Here is a 21,026-nt window from a genome sequence, read left to right as displayed (position 1 = left end):
TAGTTAGTTAAGGAATTCAATTTGATGCTGAGGACATTTCTTATAGACTGGTCAGTAACCAGCTGTAAATTCTTACGGCTATGTATCAATAGCTTATGAAGGAACCTTATTGTAAAACTTTACTGACAGTGTTAATGTAAGTAATTCATCTGATGTTGATGCCCAGTTCGGACCAGTGGGGCCCAAATTAGGGGTTGACACCACATGTCATGGTTTTGAATAATGTTTTTTACACTTTGGAATTTGGAGGCATCTAGTGGCCGTGCATGTGTTATTTAAGTATTTTCTGTTTTCTTGCATTGCTAATTACTCCTGTCACCTGTGTCTTGTTGCTCCTGTCACATGACCAATCAAGCCATGTATTTAAGCTCTGCTTTTGCCTATGTGCAATGCTTAGTCTTTGGTGTGCCACATTTGTACTCTGACCCAAGTCTTGTATAGAACATTACTATTGATTCTCTGTGTCTTGACCGCTTGCCTGCTCTCTGGACTACCCACTTGGATTTGCCCCTCTGGTATGACGTTTTGAACTTTTGTCTTTTTGGTGAAGATTTACCTGTTTTTGAGTATACCTTTTGCCTTCTCTGTTGGACTTTTTGCCCTTTTTGGATTTTGCCCTCACTTTGGAATTTTGTGATCTTCTGTGTTTTTGCCCAAAGACTTTGATATAAACAACACTTCAGTTAACCCTCTCTGCACTTGAGTCGATACCCTTCCCTTTTGTTCACTGGGTTTAGAGTAGAACTGTGGATTTGCAGATCCGGGCCCGATCCCCAACTCTGACACCACATCTCTTTGTTTATATGCTACACTCTATTAATTTTGGTTGTGGAGGCCTGATTCTGCAAAATCTTGCAGGATTCATGATTGGGAACAACAAATTTGTCAGTCTTGAGGGGAAAAAAAAAAGCCAAAGCTGAGAAAAATGTTAGTTGGTTTTCTGCCGCTTTCTAGCACTGTATTTGCATTTCCGAAGGAAATTTGCATTCTTGTATGTAATTAATTCCTGGAGGCATCCCTTTTTGGGGCTGGGGTGAGCAGACTTGCCCCTCCACTCTTGCACCACACATGACCTTATGCAGTGTGCGAAATACCCGTCCATATTCGGGGGGGGTCCCAATACCGATATAAATGTTGTCAGTATGCAGTAGGCCTATCATTACAATATTGTATGAATGCGAGCCAAGACAATCAGTCTATAGCCTACATGACATCACACACTAACACTTTTTGATAATCCGACAAAGTATTCATAGCAACACTGACATAGGAGGTTGCATTGGCTAAAGTTGTTTGGATACACGTTTCATAACAAGAGGCAAAGTAGTGCATTAAAATGCAGACACAACAATATTTGGCACCAATCTGGCGCACTTACAGAGAAATCAACTGAATAAATGCCGCTGAATAAATCGGAGACTGGCACGCAATCCGTGCACTTGCAAATGAGAGCCTGCAGTGTATGACCGATAGTGTGACATTATTTAACCATCCATCTACAGCAAATATGATCAGACAGATACGTCATTGAACACATACGTAGGCCTACACAAAGCACATTCGTCTAACCGTGAAAACAGGCCCATCGCTCAAATGGAAAAAAGCACCACGGCGGATGCTGACAGACAGCCCACAAAAAGCACCACGGCGGGCTCTCTCTCTCTCTCTCTCTCTCTCTCTCTCTCTCTCTCTCTCTCTCTCTCTCTCTCTCTCTCTCTCTCTCACCTTAAGTTAAGTTAAAATAGACCAAAGATGCCTTGGCTCAACTTCTTGTGGTTGCCGTCCAGGTTTCCAGGAAGAAGACAGGCGATGTCCTGCTTTAATCCAGCTTCTGACAAACGGAACTGGGTCGAATTTGTCCAGAGGAGGTCCGTTGAGGTCCACAAACAGGAGTGAAGACAGGCTGTCTTCGCGCAACCTGTTGCGCGTCTGGTGGTCCGTGTTATTAACTGCGGAAAAGCCTTGTTCGCACTCAGCTGACGTGGGGAGATACGTGCGACTTGCTATGCGCATACTTTCCAATGTTTTCCCCGGTGCAGTGCCCTGTAATTTCCAGTCTCGAAACTGCTCCACGGCCTCCCTGGTTGGTAATCCAAGTGCTTTCGCCAGGCTGTGTACTTCTGGTTCGCCATGCAAAAGCAGGTCCTCCTGCTCTCTTGGCCAAAAACGCTTGTCAAGAGCTTTGAGCATCATGACCAAATTTGACTCCGGTAATCGCTTAGTTAGAGACGCAATCACTGATTCATAAAACCGAGACCTGTTTATTTTCGCCCTGCCTTCACTCAGCTCTGCGCCCTTAAAAAGGATAGATGAGACGGACTGTTCGGCCTTCTTGGTTGATTTACCCCCACCAGATGTCTTCATGGTCGCCAAAACATTAATAGTTTGTTCGATGGCGAGACTTGAATCCACAAGTGACATTTCTCTTTTTTTGCAGCTTGAGAGACAGGCCCTGGAGTTCACACAGGATGTCTTTCATGGCAGCCAAATCTTCCACAAATCCTGAGTTAGCAAGGTGCTTCAGAAGTCCCTTATATTTTTGCCTTTCAAGATCATTGCGTGATGTGTCCTCACTGGCTGTTTTGAAATGGTGTGCTAGTGCGGGGAAATCTTTCCATACTGCCTTAACTGTTTTAAAGCTACTGGCAACCCATCTGATGGAGAATATTTGACCTATTTTCAGTATTTCCATGTCGAGCTCGGCCGCTGCTTCTCTAAGCAATCTGGCGTTCCTGGTTGACTGATTGTAAAGGGAGTATAACTTTGAAATAAAGAACTCAAACTGATTAGTGCCAGCCACTTCTTTAAGAGCATCTTTGACAGCCAGTTCTAATCTATGCGCCCGGCAGTGAACAGACTGCACGTTCGAAAACTTTTCCTTAAGTCTAACGACAAGCCCACTGGCTTTTCCTGTCAGCACCGCAGCTCCATCGGTGGCAATGCTTATCAGGTGCGTCTTCAAAAATTCATCATCCATTCCCGCTTTAAGTAGACTCGCCATCATCGAGTTAAAAATGGATTCAGCATCGACCCCATCTGTAAGTTCCACTAGATCCAGGAAAACATTCTGTACATTCCCCTTGCCGCTGACATCACATCTTACGTAGAGTATTAGATAGGCCCTGCCATGAATGGTGCTTTCGTCAATTGTGATTGACACCCGTGAATCCATTTCTTTCACACTGCAGACAAATTTGCGGCGCATTTCCTTGGCAACGTGACTGATTATTTCTGCGCATGCATGGTCAGATTTGTGGATATTACCAACTTCGGCTCCATTTAGCTCCTGCATTGTCATTAGTGGGTTGAGCTTTTTGTAGGATAGCCTTTCTTTTGCCACGGTGTAAGCTGTTCTGAACGAGACTGTGGTTGTCTTGAGTAACTCGGATTGTATGTCAATGAACGTGTTCGGGAGGGTGTCTTTCCCTTTCATCTGCGCTATTTCTACTGACCTTGTGTGGGCCTGGCTGTCCCTGTGTTTGTATATTTTCTTCCGTAGCCTCTTTGCCTCAGAGCTCGTAACATCACCGTTGATCCATTCTTCTGCGAGGTGTACACCCGGTCCCTTTTCTGACAGTAGCAACGTTTTTGCAATTCTACACACTAAACACCCCAATTTTCCTGCCTTAATGTCAAGCCAAGCGTTGCGATCTTTCCATTCGCCCACCTGCTTCAGTGTCCAACCAGCCGGCAAGTCACTTGTGCTAGCAGCAGTAGTAGGTAAAGTTACCGCAGCACCTGCTGCATCTTCGGAGCACTTAGCCTCAACTTCACGTTGTTCTTCTTCTGGGAAGCCGGGTGGGAGAGGATCCTCTGTTCTTGCCACTGTGCTAGCTGTACTAGCATCGTCTTTAGGCTCCTCTTTATCTCTGAGTGCCACCTTTTTGGATGTGAATCCAAAGTGTGTGAGTGATACATTCACGCGCTTTCGCTTGCTAGCCATTTTTAGTGTAACTCAACATAAGTCTTTATTCTGTTTGGCGCGCATGGCTAATTTGCATAGAGCACAGGACTGGCTGGCTCCGCTTGGCAAAAAATAGCACATTAGTTGTGAATAAATGTTTTGAATTCTGAATACATGGTGAGCATAAAACATTAAAGTGACCATTAATATATATATAAAATATTTTTTTTATTTTTTTTGGACAAAATTTGAGACCCCCCTCAAATTTGCTTTTGAGGCTTTCAGGGGGGCTCATGGGTCAATCGGGGGGGTCGAGCCCCCCCGGACCCCCCCGTATTTCGCACACTGACCTTATGTATTATCTCTGTGTTCAATCTCCAGACCCAAGCACAAATTCACTAGTCATTTTCTGCTGAGGTGACTGCAAGAGGGAAAATAAATCTAATAAACAAACCCATTAATTAAATCATTAAATGATATGCATGTATTTGCCTTTCTTCTCACTACCTATTTTCTTTGTAATTTGATTTGGCCCAGCTCTTTAGCTGAGCATACCGCCAATTAGCTAATCCAAAAATACCTTTACTGGTTATTTTGGAAATTTACTGGTTTTAACAATCTTGGAAAAGTGCTGCACGTCTCATTTCTCTTTCTTTCTTTCCTCTATTTCCATTTTTTCTATTTCTGTTCCTTTCCCTACACACCCCTTGTCTGCCCTTATCTACTAGCATCTAATATAACACCTCAGCTAGCATTTTAGCTAACATCTTATCAGTTCGAGAGTTGCTGAGGTCATGGGAGCCATTTTACTTTTTTCTCCGAGATGGCAGTTGGCTTCGTCTAATGTGCCATCTGATGAACTCAACACTGGGCCAATGATTCATGAACCCATCCCCCTTGTGCAATCTAAAACCCAAAGTGTAAAACAACCTATGTATTAATTTTATTATGTTTGTATTATTCGTCAGGAAGAAGTTAAACTCCTTTAATTTATTTTGTGACATGAATAAATATGAAACTCAAAAGCTCCGGAAATAAATTGAAAGAATCCCCAGCGAGTTGGGATAACACTAGCCTATTATAAATTCATCCTAATGATCATTTGTATTTATTTAAATGACTTTTTACATGACAAGGGGGGAACCAATTCAACCTCTTTGTATCCAAAAGAGATTGGATGTATCCATGGTGAACGTTCCAGCGGAGCTCTGTCATAGGCTAATTATGGATTAAACATCGGAAACCTGTTCTGAAACGGAACAAATGTCCCCCCTTTGATACTTCAAAGTGTATGTGCCAGCGTGTACAAAAATGTTATTTACTGCATGATTGTGGGAATGAGGCACTAATTGTGTAGTAACTCGAGTCACCACAGTGAAGGAAAATTGCTACTTTCAGTCAGTCCGTTTGACCGTTTATTCTAACTGTACGTACGGTGAACCCAAATGTGACATGTAGGCCTCCATATATCAAGTTACTTGTTTTTATAAATACATCCCATGCTCCGATGAGGCACCTCTGCAATGATCAAACCACAGTCCTATTTAAGCGAAAAACGATAGGCAACCTTCTCCTTGAACTACTGACTGTTGCGGTCCCATGCGGTAAACCCTGTTTATCGCATGGAAAACCCTGAACCCTGTGTCTCACAAAATAAAATAACAAAAAATCCCATCCTACCCTTGAATTTTAATTCCACCCCACCGCTAAAACATGAAGGGATGTGAATCTTCGGCCCACATTGAGGTCCTCTCCTGTCTTAATGAGGTGTCTCACACAAGTGCCATTAAACAAGGATCAACAAGGTTGCGGACAATTGGTTTGGATGTTTCTAGTTAATGTGGCGGCTCCACTCAGAGCCCCTTCACCGTGTCCATAGTTACCTTCCATAAGCCTTCTTCACCTTATGCAATATATTTTATTAGCTCTCCTTTAATTCCCTTTTTTGGCCTCACTTCATTGTAGATGCCTCTTTGTGTGTGTCTGCGTGTGTGTGTGTGTGTAATCTTTAAATTTGAGTTTGCTGGCGCCTAGTTCACTCTCATTGTTTTCCTGACCATCTTTTGATCTATTCGTTTTCCCTTCCTTTGGTTATTTATTCCCCCCACACAACCACTGATGAGTTGCTGGCTCTTGTGGATTGGCCCTTTCTCCCCCCATCTCCTCTTTCTCATTTCTCCTGTGGTGGGTATTTGGCCCATGTCCAGGGCCGCTGCTAAGCTTTTGGAGGCCCTAAAAGCATAACTGGTAATAAATTGGTCAGGGAGCCCCCCCCCCCCTGTCATCAATATATGTAATATATGAGTTATAATATAAAATATATAACTTTCTTAACAGCAGCATTACAATATAATAACAAATGCAGGCTGCAAAGATGAACAAATATAATTATGCACATGAATAAGGTATGAAAGGAAATCATCAAAACAAACACACACAACCAACTATTTTTCACACAACCAAAAATTACCTGAAAGTGCAGTATTGTCCTAATCAAAATATTTTCCTTACACTATGCAGAACTGTAACTGTTGGATAGTGTGCAATACTAAATTGCGTGTGCATTCTCAGAAGCCGCAGGTAGCTTTACAAACGACTTTTCCTGGCAGCGAAATCGCTAATCAAGTCATCATAAGACACCCTATGTGCCACTTAAGCGTTCTTGTCCTGTTGTTGACCGTAGATGTTTTTTTCATAACTAATATTCACCATTAACTAGTTGCTTATTAATATGCCCATGGCCCTTTATTAGTAATTATTAGACACACATTAATGCCTTATTCTTTTTAACCTTATTCTCCCCTTCTTACTCCATTAATTAAGATTTCGCCCAATATAAGCTAATTATTGTTTAATAACTGCAAATAAAGCCTTTATTGGATATGAGTAACAATGCTAATAACTAAGGTAAAATTTGGGCTTTGTAAAGGGGCAATAGCCCAAGAACAGTCGTTCCCTCTTTATTATTCTGAATTAGTATAGTCTATTCTTATGGAATACAACGCAAAACTACAAGTGATAATATTACCTGTATTAACTATTAATTAAGTCTTGTTAACTCAATATGTTCCCTATTCTAAAGTGGGGTCTTGTTTATATTCAACTCACAAATGCTTTGACCCTTATTAACCCAAACATCTTCCCTATTCTAAAGTTGCAAACTCTTCACATTTAGTTAAGTCATTACAGCCAAGTTATCACAAATGCAGGTTTATTTATTTTGAATAGCAAACAGTCAAGCCATACAGAAAAGACTCAAAATGGCATTCAGGTTACTGCACTGAACCAAAACAACGTACAAAGACAAAACCAGGACCCCAGGTCAATTATATCATTTTAAGCATTACATAACTCTAGGCTTGTGCATCAATGCCAGTTACAACACAGAGGTGCTTACAATCCATTAAATCAGCAAACAAAAATGATAAATACTTAACATTTATCTCTGACTTAATCAAATTAATTTAACTGAGACTTCTTTGTCGTAAAAATAAGACCGAAATTTGTTGCAGACCGGATATTTTTTTCATGTCATGGAAAAGCATTTCCAGTAGTCCAGGTCTGTGGTGGTTACCACGCCAGTAGGTCCACTCAATAACATCTAAGTGATCTTTCAGCATATTTTGTGTACTGTTTCCTCTAAGTCTCCATATAGTGGATTTTCACACTCCCCAAAGATCGCTCCAGGTTTTGTGTATGTGCACCTGTAATTGGATCAACAAAACATTCTCTATGGTTAACAGTTAGATGATTGTAACCTTCATCATGAAGACGGCGGTATGATCTCCATCTATCTGAAATGATGGAGCTTCCTTGACGAATGTGCTTATTTATGATGGAGAGGAGATGACGGAGATGGCTGAGCGGTGAGACATTATCCTGAAAACAGGTCTCCTCCTGTCTTCCTTGATGCCAAACATTCCAAACACCCAGGAACTCTGGTTGCTTGCCCGTCCTCTGTTGTACTGAAATGCACATAACCAGTCATTGTTATTGTTATTTCATGAATATGTAATGAAGTACTGAAACAATAACACCAAGTCAATGACAACCTTAATAAAGAAGTGAATGTTGCTGTAATCATAGTATTAAAGATTAGGGAATAAATCAAGGCACAACATTTCAAGTGTTTTCTACAGAATGTATCTTAATGAAGAGCAGCACAGGAATAATGTCATTTCTTAAAATGGGCCTTACTCTCCCCCATCATAATGATAACTAGATCAAATGGAATAATAATATAGTAGGCTACACTACAGACTGACACAATATCTTTGCAACATAATTAAGGCATCCAGTGGCATGTTTACATCTGGATAAAGTATTCCAAAATATATCATTGTGTGTGTGTGTGTGTGTGTGTGTGTGTGTGTGTGTGTGTGTGTGTGTGTGTGATTGATTTTCGGAGCAGCCCTTTTTTCCTTAACCACCTGTTAAACTTCATGGCTTCTTTGGGGCACTACCGAGAATACGTAGCTGGTTGTAGTTTAGTGAGAGGGTGAGTTTGGGCTCCACTTGCCATTTTGACCTAATGTTATATATAATGTTATATATAATATATATGCTAGCGGTGCAAATGTGCTAGTGTGCTTTGTAAACAGCACTCGACCGGAAATGGAAAACCGGCGGGCCACTATGAATCATGGGAAATAGAACAGTTGTGGAATAAGGTGGATCCCAAGATCTTTTTTCTTCTTCTTTTTAAGTTGCCTCGCCTTGATTTCACCTGCTATCTATCCTTGTTTAATCACTTGATAGGAAGGGGGAAAAAACACAGAAAAAAGCACGGAATTCCAACTATGACACTCCAGTGATCGACATGACTATCCACCAGTCTGTGTTTACTAGCCACCTACTATCTCTAGCGTATCCAATTATCATAGTATCTACTTCAGTTCCCCTGTCGTTCTGGCGGGCGCGGACACAGCCAGGCAGTTGAAGAAGCAAACGAAGAGTTTAGATATTTCGTGTGCAATGCACCAAAAATGGCGTGGTAACCACCCCAGACATGGACCACTGTGAATGCTTTTCCATGATATACGAAAAAAATATCCTGTCTGAAATAAATTTACATATTTCGTTCTTTTTTTTATGATGCAGAAGTCTCAGTTAAATTACTTTGATTAAGTCAGAGATAAATGTATCTGTCAAATGTTTATCTTTTTTTGTTTTCTGATTTAATAGTTAATTCAGGTAATATTACCACTTGAAGTTTTGTATTCTATTCCATAAGAATTGACTATCCTAATGCAGAGTAATTAAGAGGGAATGAATGTTCTTGTACTATTTCCCCTTTACAAGGCCCCAATGATGCCTTGGATATTAGCATCGTTACTCATATCCAATAATGTCTTTTTTAACAGTAATTAAACAATAATTAGGTTATATTGGGTGAAATCTTAGTTAATGGACAAGTAAGGGTAAAATAAGGTTATACAGAATAAGGTATTAAAATGTGTCTAATAAGTACTAATAAAGGGCCAGTATGTTACTAATAGGCATATTAATAAGCACCTAGTTAATGGCAAATATGTGTACCTGAATATAAAAAGTGTTACCATTTTTTTGTAATGTAATAATGTAATAATTATTATGATTTGTTTTTAGCAACCTTCATTTTGGGGGCCCCCGCCAGGTACCTAGGGCCCTACACGCTTCGCGTACACTGCGTATGGGGAGCGGCGGCCCTGCCCACATCAAACATTTCTGTGCAAACTGTTTAAGAATACAGAGTCATCCGAACTTAGAATAATTAGGGTAATATATTTAAGTAATAAACCTAGAATACCATACAACAAACAAACAACAGACATACAATAATCCAAGGCCTCACAAGTCCTCAGATGGGAGTTCGCCCTGTGTCTCTCTGAGATCCCTGCAAGGAGAAGTCCAAAGCATTGGCAAAAGCAAGGACTACTTACACACTTGCATAGGTCTCAGAAATGCTGAGAACAGCTCTGGTCCACACATGATGTGTGATGGAAAAATCCATATGTTGTTTCTCCTTCATCATGTAAGCTCTGTCTCCTATTCCTTCAACCCGGTACCACGGGATTTCGTGCTCATGCGCACAAACGTTAATCTATAGAATTGTGTCCCAGAGCCCTCTTCGTGCTAGACAGAACGAAATGTAAACCAATGCATTCTAAACGGGAGCGTTTCGCCGATGTTTTCGTGCTACACAGAACGAAATGTAAGCCAATGCATTTTGAATGGGAGCGTTTTTCAGATGTGCTCCACAGAACGTGTGTTTCTCAGACAATTATGTTTCCATTTTTGCATTTTTGAAGCAGACCTCCTCTAGCATGCTCTAGCATACAGATCTTGTTATAACGATAATTGAATAAAAGCTACATGGTCTACTTATAATATTATAACTAAATAATTGTATATTTAGATATATATATATAATATGTATTTTAATGTTTAATTAATTCAATATTAAACCAATGCATTTCAATCTGGAGATTGTTTTCGACTTCAGAAGGGGGGGCGGGCTGCGCAGTGCACGCTCTTGCATACAGATCTTGTTATATCGATAATTGAATACAAGCTACAATGGTCTACTTATAATATTATAACTAAATCATTTTATATTTATATTTATTTATATATATATATATATTGTGATATTTAATTAGTTCAATATTAAACCAATGCATTTCAATCTGGAGATTTTTTTCGACTTCAGAAGGGCGGCGCAGTGCACACTCTAGTTATGGATTGGTCGAAACAACAATAAAAAAAACAAAACATTTTTTCTGATTTTTGCAGCAGACCCCCTCAAAAACTGATACTAACCACGTCCCTTAAACCCAGTCTCACACCAGAATGTAGTATAACTACGTTGGTCCACAGCGCAAAAGGTTTTGGGTTAGGTGAAATGGGTGACGATTGGGGAGGACTTTGTGGTTGCAGTTGTAACTGGCCTATTGTACCGTGTGTGAGGTGAGGTCTAGGTGTGGGTGAAATGTGTGATGAATGTAAATACTTGTAGGATGAATGTGTACGGGGTGGTAACTGGTGGATGTATGTGTAGAATGGATGTGTAATGAATGTGTACTTGATGGTGGTTGTGTGTGTTGTGAATGAGGAATGGGTGTAATGAATATGTAATGGGTGATGAATCTGTAATAGGTGTATTGTGAATGATGGATGTGTAAGAGGTGTAATAGGTTTAAGATGTATGGGGATGGTAGACGAAAAGTATAGTAGGTGTAAGAGATAAATCGATGTAATGTGAAAGAGTGATGTGTAATAAATGTGTAATAGCTGGTGGTTGTAGTGTGGGTGTGTGATAGTTGGGGAGTGTATGTGGTGGTTGCACGTGTAATGAATGTGTCACAAGTGTATTATGAATGATGAATGTGTAGTGGGTGTATGGTAGATGTGTAAGGTGAATGTGATATGGATAGTGGATGATGGAAGTGTAATGGATGTGTATAAAATGGGTGTATAGAGTGGGTGTAGTAGATATGTATTAGGTGATGGGTGTATGCTGGTTATGGTGAATGTATGCTATGCTACGGGGGATCCATTGGTGTTCTATGTGTCTGAGTTGTTGGGTGGTCCATCTGGGGTCTGACTCTAATCCAATGATGGTGAGGTGGGTGACGGGGTGTTGTGCGAAATGTTTGACCAGAATGGTTTGTAGGTGCTGGTGTTTGATGTTGCGGAGGGGTTGTTTTAGTCGGATGATCATAGTATGTTTTGTTTCCCCGATGTAGTTTATGGCAGTGTGTGCATGTGATTATGTAGACCAGGCATGTCCAAAGTCCGGCCGGCGGGCCAATCTTGGCACAGAGTTATATTTTATATGTCCCGCGGCTCCCTTACGAAAATGTATTATTTATGGCCCGCCAGCCCGCCACCATTGCAATTTCTCTTTTCACCACATTGTGGCAGCACCATTCTGGCGCTAGCCACATCCGCGACCCCATTAACCTGACCCCTCCCCCCACAGGTAGGCTAATAAGGGTTAGCAATTGCATGGACGTATTCCTACATCATGGCTGCTGTAGCTAAAAAGCGGAAGGTCGATAAAGAGGACCGTCGCTTCCAGGAGCGATGGAAATTAGATATTTCTTCGCTGAAAGCAGAAAAAATTGAATTTGCCTTATTTGCAAACAGAGTGTCGCCGTTGCAAAAGAATTCAATGTGAAGAGACGCTATCAGACAACCCATGCTAATGCATACAACAAGTTCACAGGGAGCGACCGTGCAGAAAAAGTAAAGCAGCTTGAAGCTGGTTTAGCTTTCCAGCAGCGGCTCTTCACCCGGGCTCGGGGCTCCGTAGAAAACAGCACCAAAGCCAGCTATGAAGTGGCGATGCTTATCGCTAAACACGGGAAGCCTTTTACAGAGGGCGAGTTTGTCAAAGACTGTGTCATGAAGATGGTGGATAACATTTGCCCTGAAAAGCAGCAAGAGTTTGCTAATATGTGTCTAGCGCGCAACACCGTGGCCCGCAGAATTGAAGAATTATCAGCGGACGTTAAAAGGCAAGTGGGTGACAGGGGAGTGAATTTTGACTGTTTTTCTTTAGCCTGTGATGAAAGCACAGACGCGTCTGACACTGCCCAGTTACTTCTTTTTTTGCGAGGAGTGGATGATGAAATGAACATAACAGAATAGCTGCTGGACCTCCAAAGTTTAAAAGGCTAGACAAGAGGAGTGGATTTATTTGACTCTGTCTGTTCAGGTGTTGATGACTTTAAACTGCCGTGGAGTAAAGTTAGAGGTATTGTTACCGATAACGCACCCGCTATGGCTGGGGAACACAGGGGCTTATCAAAACTGATATGTGAAAAAGTCAGCGAACAGGGAGGCAACGCTGTTAAACTACACTGCATAATTCACCAACAGGTCCTCTGCGCTAAATGTGTGAAATGTTGTGCAACCGGTGGTAAAGACTATTAACTTCATTCGCTCCAAGTCGCTGCACCACCGCCAATTTCAGCGGTTCCTACTCGACACTGATGCGGAATATGGAGACGTTATCTATCACACCGACGTGAGATCGCTCAGCTGCAGGTCAGCGCTGCAGCTGAGAACTGCTTGAGGTCCAGACTAACTGACGCCCACCTGCGTGACATTTTACGCATCTCAACCACTGCTGTCAAGCCAGACCTGACCCGTGTCCTGCAATCCAGATCTCAGTATCACCCCTCTCATTAGTATCAGTAAGTTGCCTGTTTCTCTGTCATGTAAAATGTTAAATTGAAGTTTCTGAGTGGGTCAAATGTAAGTTTCATGGACAAATATACTTCTTGACTTCACAGGATTCATTACCTTCTATTTTTGTCATTTAACAGATCTGAAAGAAACACTGAATTAATTTGTAGAAACCTATTCTCACCTTGTGGCTTACACTGCCACTTTAAAGAAATACAATAGGCTATTGTTCTTTGACTGTACAGTTCATGTTACTTTGTTATGGTCAAAAAGTAGTCATTTGAAATATGTCTTCTGAAATTAACCTGGACGGGCTATTTCTCACTTCTTGCTTGTGTGGTGTGATCTGCAAATTGTTAGACCTATTGTATGTTTATTTTTTTGCATGTCCATTTTTTATGGTCAAATTGTTGTTAGTTTCCTATTGTTCTGAGTTAATGAAATTGAAGAAAATACTTTTTTCTTTTTTTTTTAAATTATTTTTAAAAATATTTTTATTTGAGTGCAATTCTTGTGATACAGTTTATGTGAATTTGGTCAAAAAGTAGTCATGAAATCATACATGTCTTCTCAAATTAACTTGGACATCAATTCCTCAACGCTTGTTCCTTGTGTGGTGTGATATACAAGTTGTGAAAGAGACTTTTTTTCTTCTAGCATTTGTTATGTCAAATTGAAGTCTATTGAAGACTATTGCATATTGTTAAATAAAAATGATGAAATGCAATTCATTTGTATGTGACTTTGTTATGGTCCAAAGATATGACGGGAGAGGCATTCGGCCCTCGAGGTATTTTAATTTTTCAAATATGGCCCCCTTTCAAAAATTTTTGGACACCCCTGATGTAGACCATGTTGGGGGAATCAATACATGGGGGATGGAGGTTATGTAGAGTGGTGTGGCTATGTGGGTTGGTGATGGATTTGTGTGGTTTGAAGTAGTGTGTGATAGACGGTGGTGGTTGTGTGGGTTTGCAGGTGAAGGTGGAGGTGACCAGGAGATCTTTGAGATTTTTATTTTTCCTGTACGCAGTAATTATTTTGTACTCTTGTAGTGGTATATGTTGTTGCTGTATGGTAGTGAAGTGGGATTTGATGCTGCGGTGTATGGAGAGGGTTCTATGGGAGAAGGTGGGGACGAAGGGTAGGATGGTAGTGAGGGGAATCTGTGGGTAAGGGTTAGGTGTGTGAAGGGGGGTGGAGTTTGTGGTTAGGAGAGGGGGAGGGGTTAAGGTTATGGTTAAGGTTAGGGTTAGGGAAGGGGTAGAGGTTAGGGTTAGGGGAAGGGGAGGGGAAGAGGTTAGGGTTAGGAGAGGGGGAGGGGTTAAGGTTAGGGTTAGGGGAAAGGGAGGGGTTAGGGTTAGGTGTGGGGAAGGGGAAGAGGTTAGGGTTAGGAGAGGGGGAGGGGTTAAGGTTAGGGTTAGGGAAGGGGTAGAGGTTAGGGTTAGGGGAAAGGGAGGGGTTAGGGTTAGGTGTGGGGAAGGGGTAGAGGTTGGGGTTAGGAGAGGGGGAGGGGTTAGGGTTAGGGTTTGGGAAGGGGTAGAGTTAAGGGATATGGGAGGGGTTAGGGTTAGGTGTTGGGAAGGGGTAGAGATTAGGGTTAGGAGAAGGGGAGGGGTAAGGTTAGGGTAAGGGTTAGGGTTGAATCTGGGGAAAGGGAGCGAGTTTGGGTAGGGAAGGAGAAGGATGATTGGGGTTGGGATGGGTACCTAGAGGTTGGTTGGTATTTTGTGTGCGTTGTATGGGATGTCTGATAGAGGATGATGGTGGGGTAGCTGGTGTGAAGTCGGGTGTAGTGTATGGAGCAGTGTGTGGGAAGGGTGGGGAGGGTGGGGTTTTGATTGACCTAAGAAACCTTTTACTGTAACCCCGTGTCCTAAGTGCTGTGAAAAGTGTGCTCATGGCGTGGTGGAGGTCAGTGTGGTGGGAGCAGATTCTGTGGTAGCGGGTGATTTGTGACTTGATGATGCCCCTGAATGTGTGTTTTGGGTGGTAACTGCGCTTGTGAAGGAGTGCATGTGTGTCTGTGGGTTTGAAATATACCCTGATGGTGAGTGTTTTGTGTGTGAGATCTGAGTGGGCTGTAGTGTGACTGTGGTGTCCAAAAAGTGTACCTGTGTGGTGTCTATTATGTATTTTACCTTAATTGTGTCGTGGTGAGTGTTGAGTGTGTGAATGAATTGTGGAAAAAGTGAGATGCCGTGTGTCCATGCACTTATAATATCATCTAAAAATCCGAAATAAAGTAGTTTGTGTGTGCATTTGTGTAGTGCTCCCCGCTCCCACTCGCTCACTGAAATAACTTGAAACTGACAAAAGTAATAATAAATAAAAATTTACTGAAAATTAACCAATGAAAATCAGACATTGCTTTTGAATTGTGGTTCAACAGAATCATTTTAAAAAAACAAATTAATGAAACAGGCCTGGACAAAAATGATGGTAACCCTAGAAAAGATTGAAAATAATTTGACCATAGGGAAATATTAAACTAAGGTGTGTCCTCTAATTAGCATCACAGGTGTCTTCAAACTTGTAATCAGTCAGTCTGCCTATTTAAAGGGTGAAAAGTAGTCACTGTGCTGTTTGGTGACATGGTGTGTACCACACTGAACATGGACCACAGGAAGCGAAGGAGAGAGTTGTCTCAGGAGATTAGAAAGAAAATTATAGACAAGCATGTAAAAGGTGAATGCTATAAGACCATCTCCAAGCAGCTTGATGTTCCTGTGACTACAGCTGCACATATTATTCAAAAGTTTAAGGTCCATGGGACTGTAGCCAACCTCCCTGGACGTGGCCGCAGGAGGAAAATTGATGACAAAATGAAGAGACGGATAATAACAATGGTAACCAGAGCCCAGAACAACCTCCAAAGAAATTAAAGGTGAACTCCAAGGTCAAGGTACATCAGTGTCAGATCGCACCATCCGTCGTTGTTTGAGCCAAAGTTGACTTCATGGGAGACGACCAAGGAGGACACCATTGTTGAAAGCAAATCATAAAAAAGCGAGACTGGAATTTGCCAAAATGCATGTTGACAAGCCACAAAGCTTCTGGGAGAATGTCCTATGGACAGATGAGACAAAACTGGAGCTTTTTGGCAAGGCACATCAGCTCTATGTTCACAGACGCAAAAATGAAGCATACCAAGAAAAGAACACTGTCCCTACTGTGAAACATGGAGGAGGCTCAGTTATGTTCTGGGGCTGCTTTGCTGCATCTGGCACAGGGTGTCTTGAATCTGTGCAGGGTACAATAAAATCTCAAGACTATCAAGGCATTCTGGAGAGAAATGTGCTGCCTAGTGTCAGAAAGCTTGGTCTCAGTTGCAGGTCATGGGTCCTCCAACAAGATAATGACCCAAAACACACAGCTCAAAACATCCAAGAATGGCTAAGAGCAAGACATTGGACTATTCTGAAGTGGACTTCTATGAGCCCTGATCTAAATCCTATTGAACATCTGTGGAAGGAGCTTAAACATGCCATCTGGGGAAGGCACCCTTCAAACCTGAGACAACTGGAGCAGTTTGCTAATGAAGAGTGGCCCAAAATACCTGTTGACAGGTGCAATAGTTACATTGACAGTTACAAAAATCATTTGATTGCAGTGATTGCCTCAAAAGGTTGTGCAACAAAATATTAAGTTAAGGGTACCATCATTTTTGTCCAGGCCTGTTTAATTAGTTTGTGTATTAAGATGATTCTGTTAAACCACAATTCAAAAGCAATGTCTGATTTTCATTGGTTGATTTTCAGTAAATTTTTATTTATTACTTTTGTCAGTTTCAAGTTATTTCAGTGACCATTGTGGGTTTTTCTTTCATTAACAGAGGGGTACCAACAATTTTGTCCACGTGTGTATGAGACCAACTATGTCTCAGGAGAGGTTTACAGCCTTGCAATACTCTGAATCGAACATGAGCTGGCTCTGTCACTTGACTTTAAGGATTTGATCAATGATTTTGCTACCTGGAAGTCTCAGCGGTTGGATTTTGGCATTTAAATGATTAGTGCAACATGCTGGGAAAAAGCTATGATGTTTTTCATATGTCTTTTTTCATGAAGTTGTTCACGTACAATTCATATAGTGTAGAAATATCTGTAAAAAACCTTAAGTGAACTTTCAAAGACTATAGAACACATTTATTAAGCTAATTTGGGGTTGTTGTCATATGAGTTACAGTAACACAAATATATAAGGTTGAGTAATATAATGCTAACTGAAAAAGTCAATTCTATTTGACTTTTTAGAGTGATTAGGTTTCACTTGCTTTATATTTATATTTTCTATATTGCTCAAGTTTTGATTTAACAACTTGATAAATCCTGTCTTTTTCTTACTGGATTGCTGATTACTGTAGAACACGGTTAGCTCATTTGGGGTGTTTTACATCTTATTTACAGCAACACAAATATTTAAGGTTGACTAATTTATTGTTAACGGATTTCCATTCTATTTGACTTTTTCGAGTGATTAGGTTTGACTTTCTTCATATTTATATTTTCTATATTGCTCAAGTTTGGATTTAACAACTTGATAAATCCTGTTTTTTTTCTAACTGGATTGCTGATTACTGTATTTACCGTGTCTTCTATTAAATTTGTGCACCTGAAAATATGTCCTTTTTCAGTGGATTTCCTGCAGTGCAGGTTGCAACATCTAATCATATTTCAATCAGTTAAGTAATAAATCAGTTTATAATTTTGACTGAATATAATGAGTTAGCGCCCAAGGGGTTGAATTCAGAAGCCTGTTTACTGAGAAGTTTGCAGGAGCCAGTCTATTAGCTTATTTCTGTCTATAGTTACTATAACCCAGGTAAATGTGTAACTAAATGTGCAAAGTAGTCTAGGTAAGTAGGTTTATCATGTTGTTATTCAGAAACAGGACTTTCTTCTGTTGATAATTATCACCCAATTTTTACCCAATATTGCCCAAAATTGAATGATTAGAAAATGCAAATGAATGAATATTTAATATTTAACATTTGTATATTTAATCAAAAATATTTGTTGAATATTTTTTTGGGGGGGGGGCGGAATTCATAGGGATGTCCCTGCTCAGATGCATTCTCATTCTTGCATGCTCTTGAATCATAGAAAAAATAAAAAACATTTGTAGAATGCAAATTATTCTATAGAGGTCTAATCTCCGTGCGTAGCCCCACCTTCTCCAGTGAACCAAGGCCCCGTCCACACGGAGCCGAAACGGGCGACAACGATCCGGTTTCGTTTTATGCGGTTCAGGAATATCTACGTATAGAGTCATTGCGAAACCGCATAGAGCTGTAGAAAAGCTGTAGTAAATATTCAAGGTGCTGGTTCTCCACAGAAAAAAGGGGAGCGCATCAAGCCTGCGCGCATACAGCCTGCGCGCTGTATACAAACATTCAGTCACGAGGAGATTCAACCTTTTAAATTGAGCAAAAATACTTTTTAATGTACAGTTAGTAATTAAATTCATCAAGTGGCTTTATTTAAAGCTACAAAAAGAATACAAATAAAATAATAAATAAAAAATTCAATGCAACTCTGACGTCCCCCAGCTGGTGGGGGGCTAATGACGTCATTGTTTGCGTTTCAGGCGTTCGCACAAATCCTTACACGAAACCGCATAGGTCCGGGTAGATTTGAAACTTGGGTGGTTTCAGAAATGTGCGGTTTTGGGCACCGGATTCGCCGACTCCGGCTGGACGGTTGGCCGAAACGCAAAAGACTTATGGGGTTTCACCAAAAAATCGGCTCTGTGTGGACGGGGCCCAAGAAAGCCGGCTCTGTGACGACGGGGGATTTTACCTCCTCGGTTTTACACAGGCAAGGCAGTGAAATTGCCGGGCGTGCCAAGCCATTACCGAACCGGCTTGGCAGTGTAAAAATACCTTATCAAACACACACACTCTCTCTCTTTCTATCCTTAGATTACCCTCTCTCTCTCTCTCTCTCTCTCTCTCTCTGTCACTCTCTCCAAATCCCTATTGCTGTCACTCAAATACAAGTCAGCTTTATTGCCAAGAAAGCAGTTAAAAATCAAACATGGAAAAAATAATGACGATGAATAACTAAAAACAATAAAGTATGTCTGTCTCCCTCCCTCTGATTCGATGGGCATTCCCCTCTAACTTCTCCCTCCGTTCTCGTCCTCCGTGTCCCTCCGTGTCCTCCAACCCCTGCCTAGGCGACTACGTCCTGATGACGGTGTACTTCGAGCTGAGCCGGCGGATGGGCTACTTCACCATCCAGACGTACATCCCCTGCATCCTCACCGTGGTTCTGTCCTGGGTCTCCTTCTGGCTGAAGAGCGATGCTACGCCCGCACGCACCGCCCTAGGTACCTGAACACCACCAAAACACCACTAGAACCGCCCTAGGTACCCCACCCTTTCCGAACACCACTAGCACCGCCCTAGGTACCCCACCCCCACCTCAACAACACTAGCACTGCCCTATGTACCCCAACCCCACCCCAACACCATTAGCCCCGCCCTAGGTACCACACCCCCACCCCAACACCACTAGCACCGCCAGCACCAAAGCCTCCACCACTTCCACCTACCAAGTTGGGAAAACACACACTACGCGTGTGTGTGTGTCTGCTGTGTGTGTGGAAGGACACACAGACACACAAACCTACCTTTATTGACACCTAATCAAACATCCCTTTAATAATTTAAAACTGTGGCTGTTTAATGTATTTAATTGTATTGTATTTAATTATATTAAATTCATCAATTTAACATTAATATTATTTTTGTGGTAGTTTTATTTTAGCCATTTCATTTGCAATATGTTTTATCCTATTTTTTCTGGTTATTTGTGGGTACCGGGGCATGCTGCATAATTGTGTGTAGATGAGAGAGAGAGAGAGAAATACCCCTGTATGTGTGTGTTCATGTGAGTGTGTGTAAGCGCATCAAAGATGCACACTCCAATAAATGCATATGTACTGTGTCTGTGTGAGAGAGAGAGAGTTATGAGGGTTGTGTGTGTGTGTTTGTGTGCGTGCGTGCATGTGACCACGTGCACACAGACTGCCATTCTAGATTATATTTCGTAAAAAATAAGACAGAAACGATACATTCCGGCATCTTTCTCATGCACGCAGTAATTAGTTATGGATATATTTAGTCTGTTTGGTTACCATTAAATGCATGTGTTTAATTTGCTCCCGTGTTTGGATTCATTAATATTTTCTTGCCTAAAGTCCACTGGCTGTTCTGTGTATGGTTAGTGTAGCTCCCGCTTTAATGTGGACACTGAGGTAAGAAGAGCTTATTTCCAAATAATCGGGTAAAATTGTGTCAAATACAGCGTGTGAATCAAATGGACTAACTTCAACGTACTTAAAACGATGTGACAAATAAATACATTTAAAATAAATTGGTATAGTGTAAACGTCGCCATGGCTGTGTCAATAAAATGAAATGTCATTTGAAATATATAGTTCTTCTCATCGAACGTCCTGCCGGTTATGTCGACTGAAATGTTAGGGCAATATTTTAAGCATTTGAAATTGTTACCATGTCACTAAACGATATAAAGGTGCATCCAAAGTTTGTTTGTTTTTACAAACCTTTGAGGTTTAGTTTTTGTATTTTCAGTGATATTTAAAATCAGACAAGGAAAATAAGGTTTTTGTCTCTTACATTTATTTCGCAAATGAAAATATAGATAATCTGGCCACTTGTGTTTTCAGTCTCTGTCTCATTTTATTTTAATTAATCAAGCTGATCAAAGGTTTTGTAAGAGAAAGACACTCCTTGCCGAATGTGACTAAGGCTGTTTCTCAATCTCGGAAATAGTTTCTTTCTTCATGTTTTTTCACTAGCAACCGTTTACCTTTGTTTTAGGGCATTTTTACCACTTTTTATTGAAAAATGTCCTTGGAAAATGCTACGCTATATAATGCGTTTTTATACTCTCTAAAGTCTTAAACGGTGACAAAT

General features: G+C 41.0%; 1 protein-coding gene across 1 annotated transcript in view; it reads left to right on the top strand.

The window, feature by feature from the left end:
• LOC307074392 (gamma-aminobutyric acid receptor subunit gamma-3-like) overlaps positions 1 to 21,026 on the top strand; it is a gene marked incomplete at its 3' end in the record, with an annotated part of 122,391 nt that overhangs the window by 85,110 nt on the left and 16,255 nt on the right. The window contains exon 7 of the mRNA XM_079734540.1: positions 19,259 to 19,411. Within this exon, the coding sequence (XP_079590666.1) occupies positions 19,259 to 19,411 (153 nt within the window). The remainder of the gene's footprint in view (positions 1 to 19,258; positions 19,412 to 21,026) is intronic.

The sequence above is a fragment of the Pollachius pollachius genome (genome assembly GCF_949987615.1).
Source record: "Pollachius pollachius genome assembly, chromosome: 4".
In the NCBI taxonomy this organism is placed as follows: Eukaryota; Metazoa; Chordata; class Actinopteri; order Gadiformes; family Gadidae; genus Pollachius; species Pollachius pollachius.
This window is presented reverse-complemented; position numbering and strand designations above follow the sequence as displayed.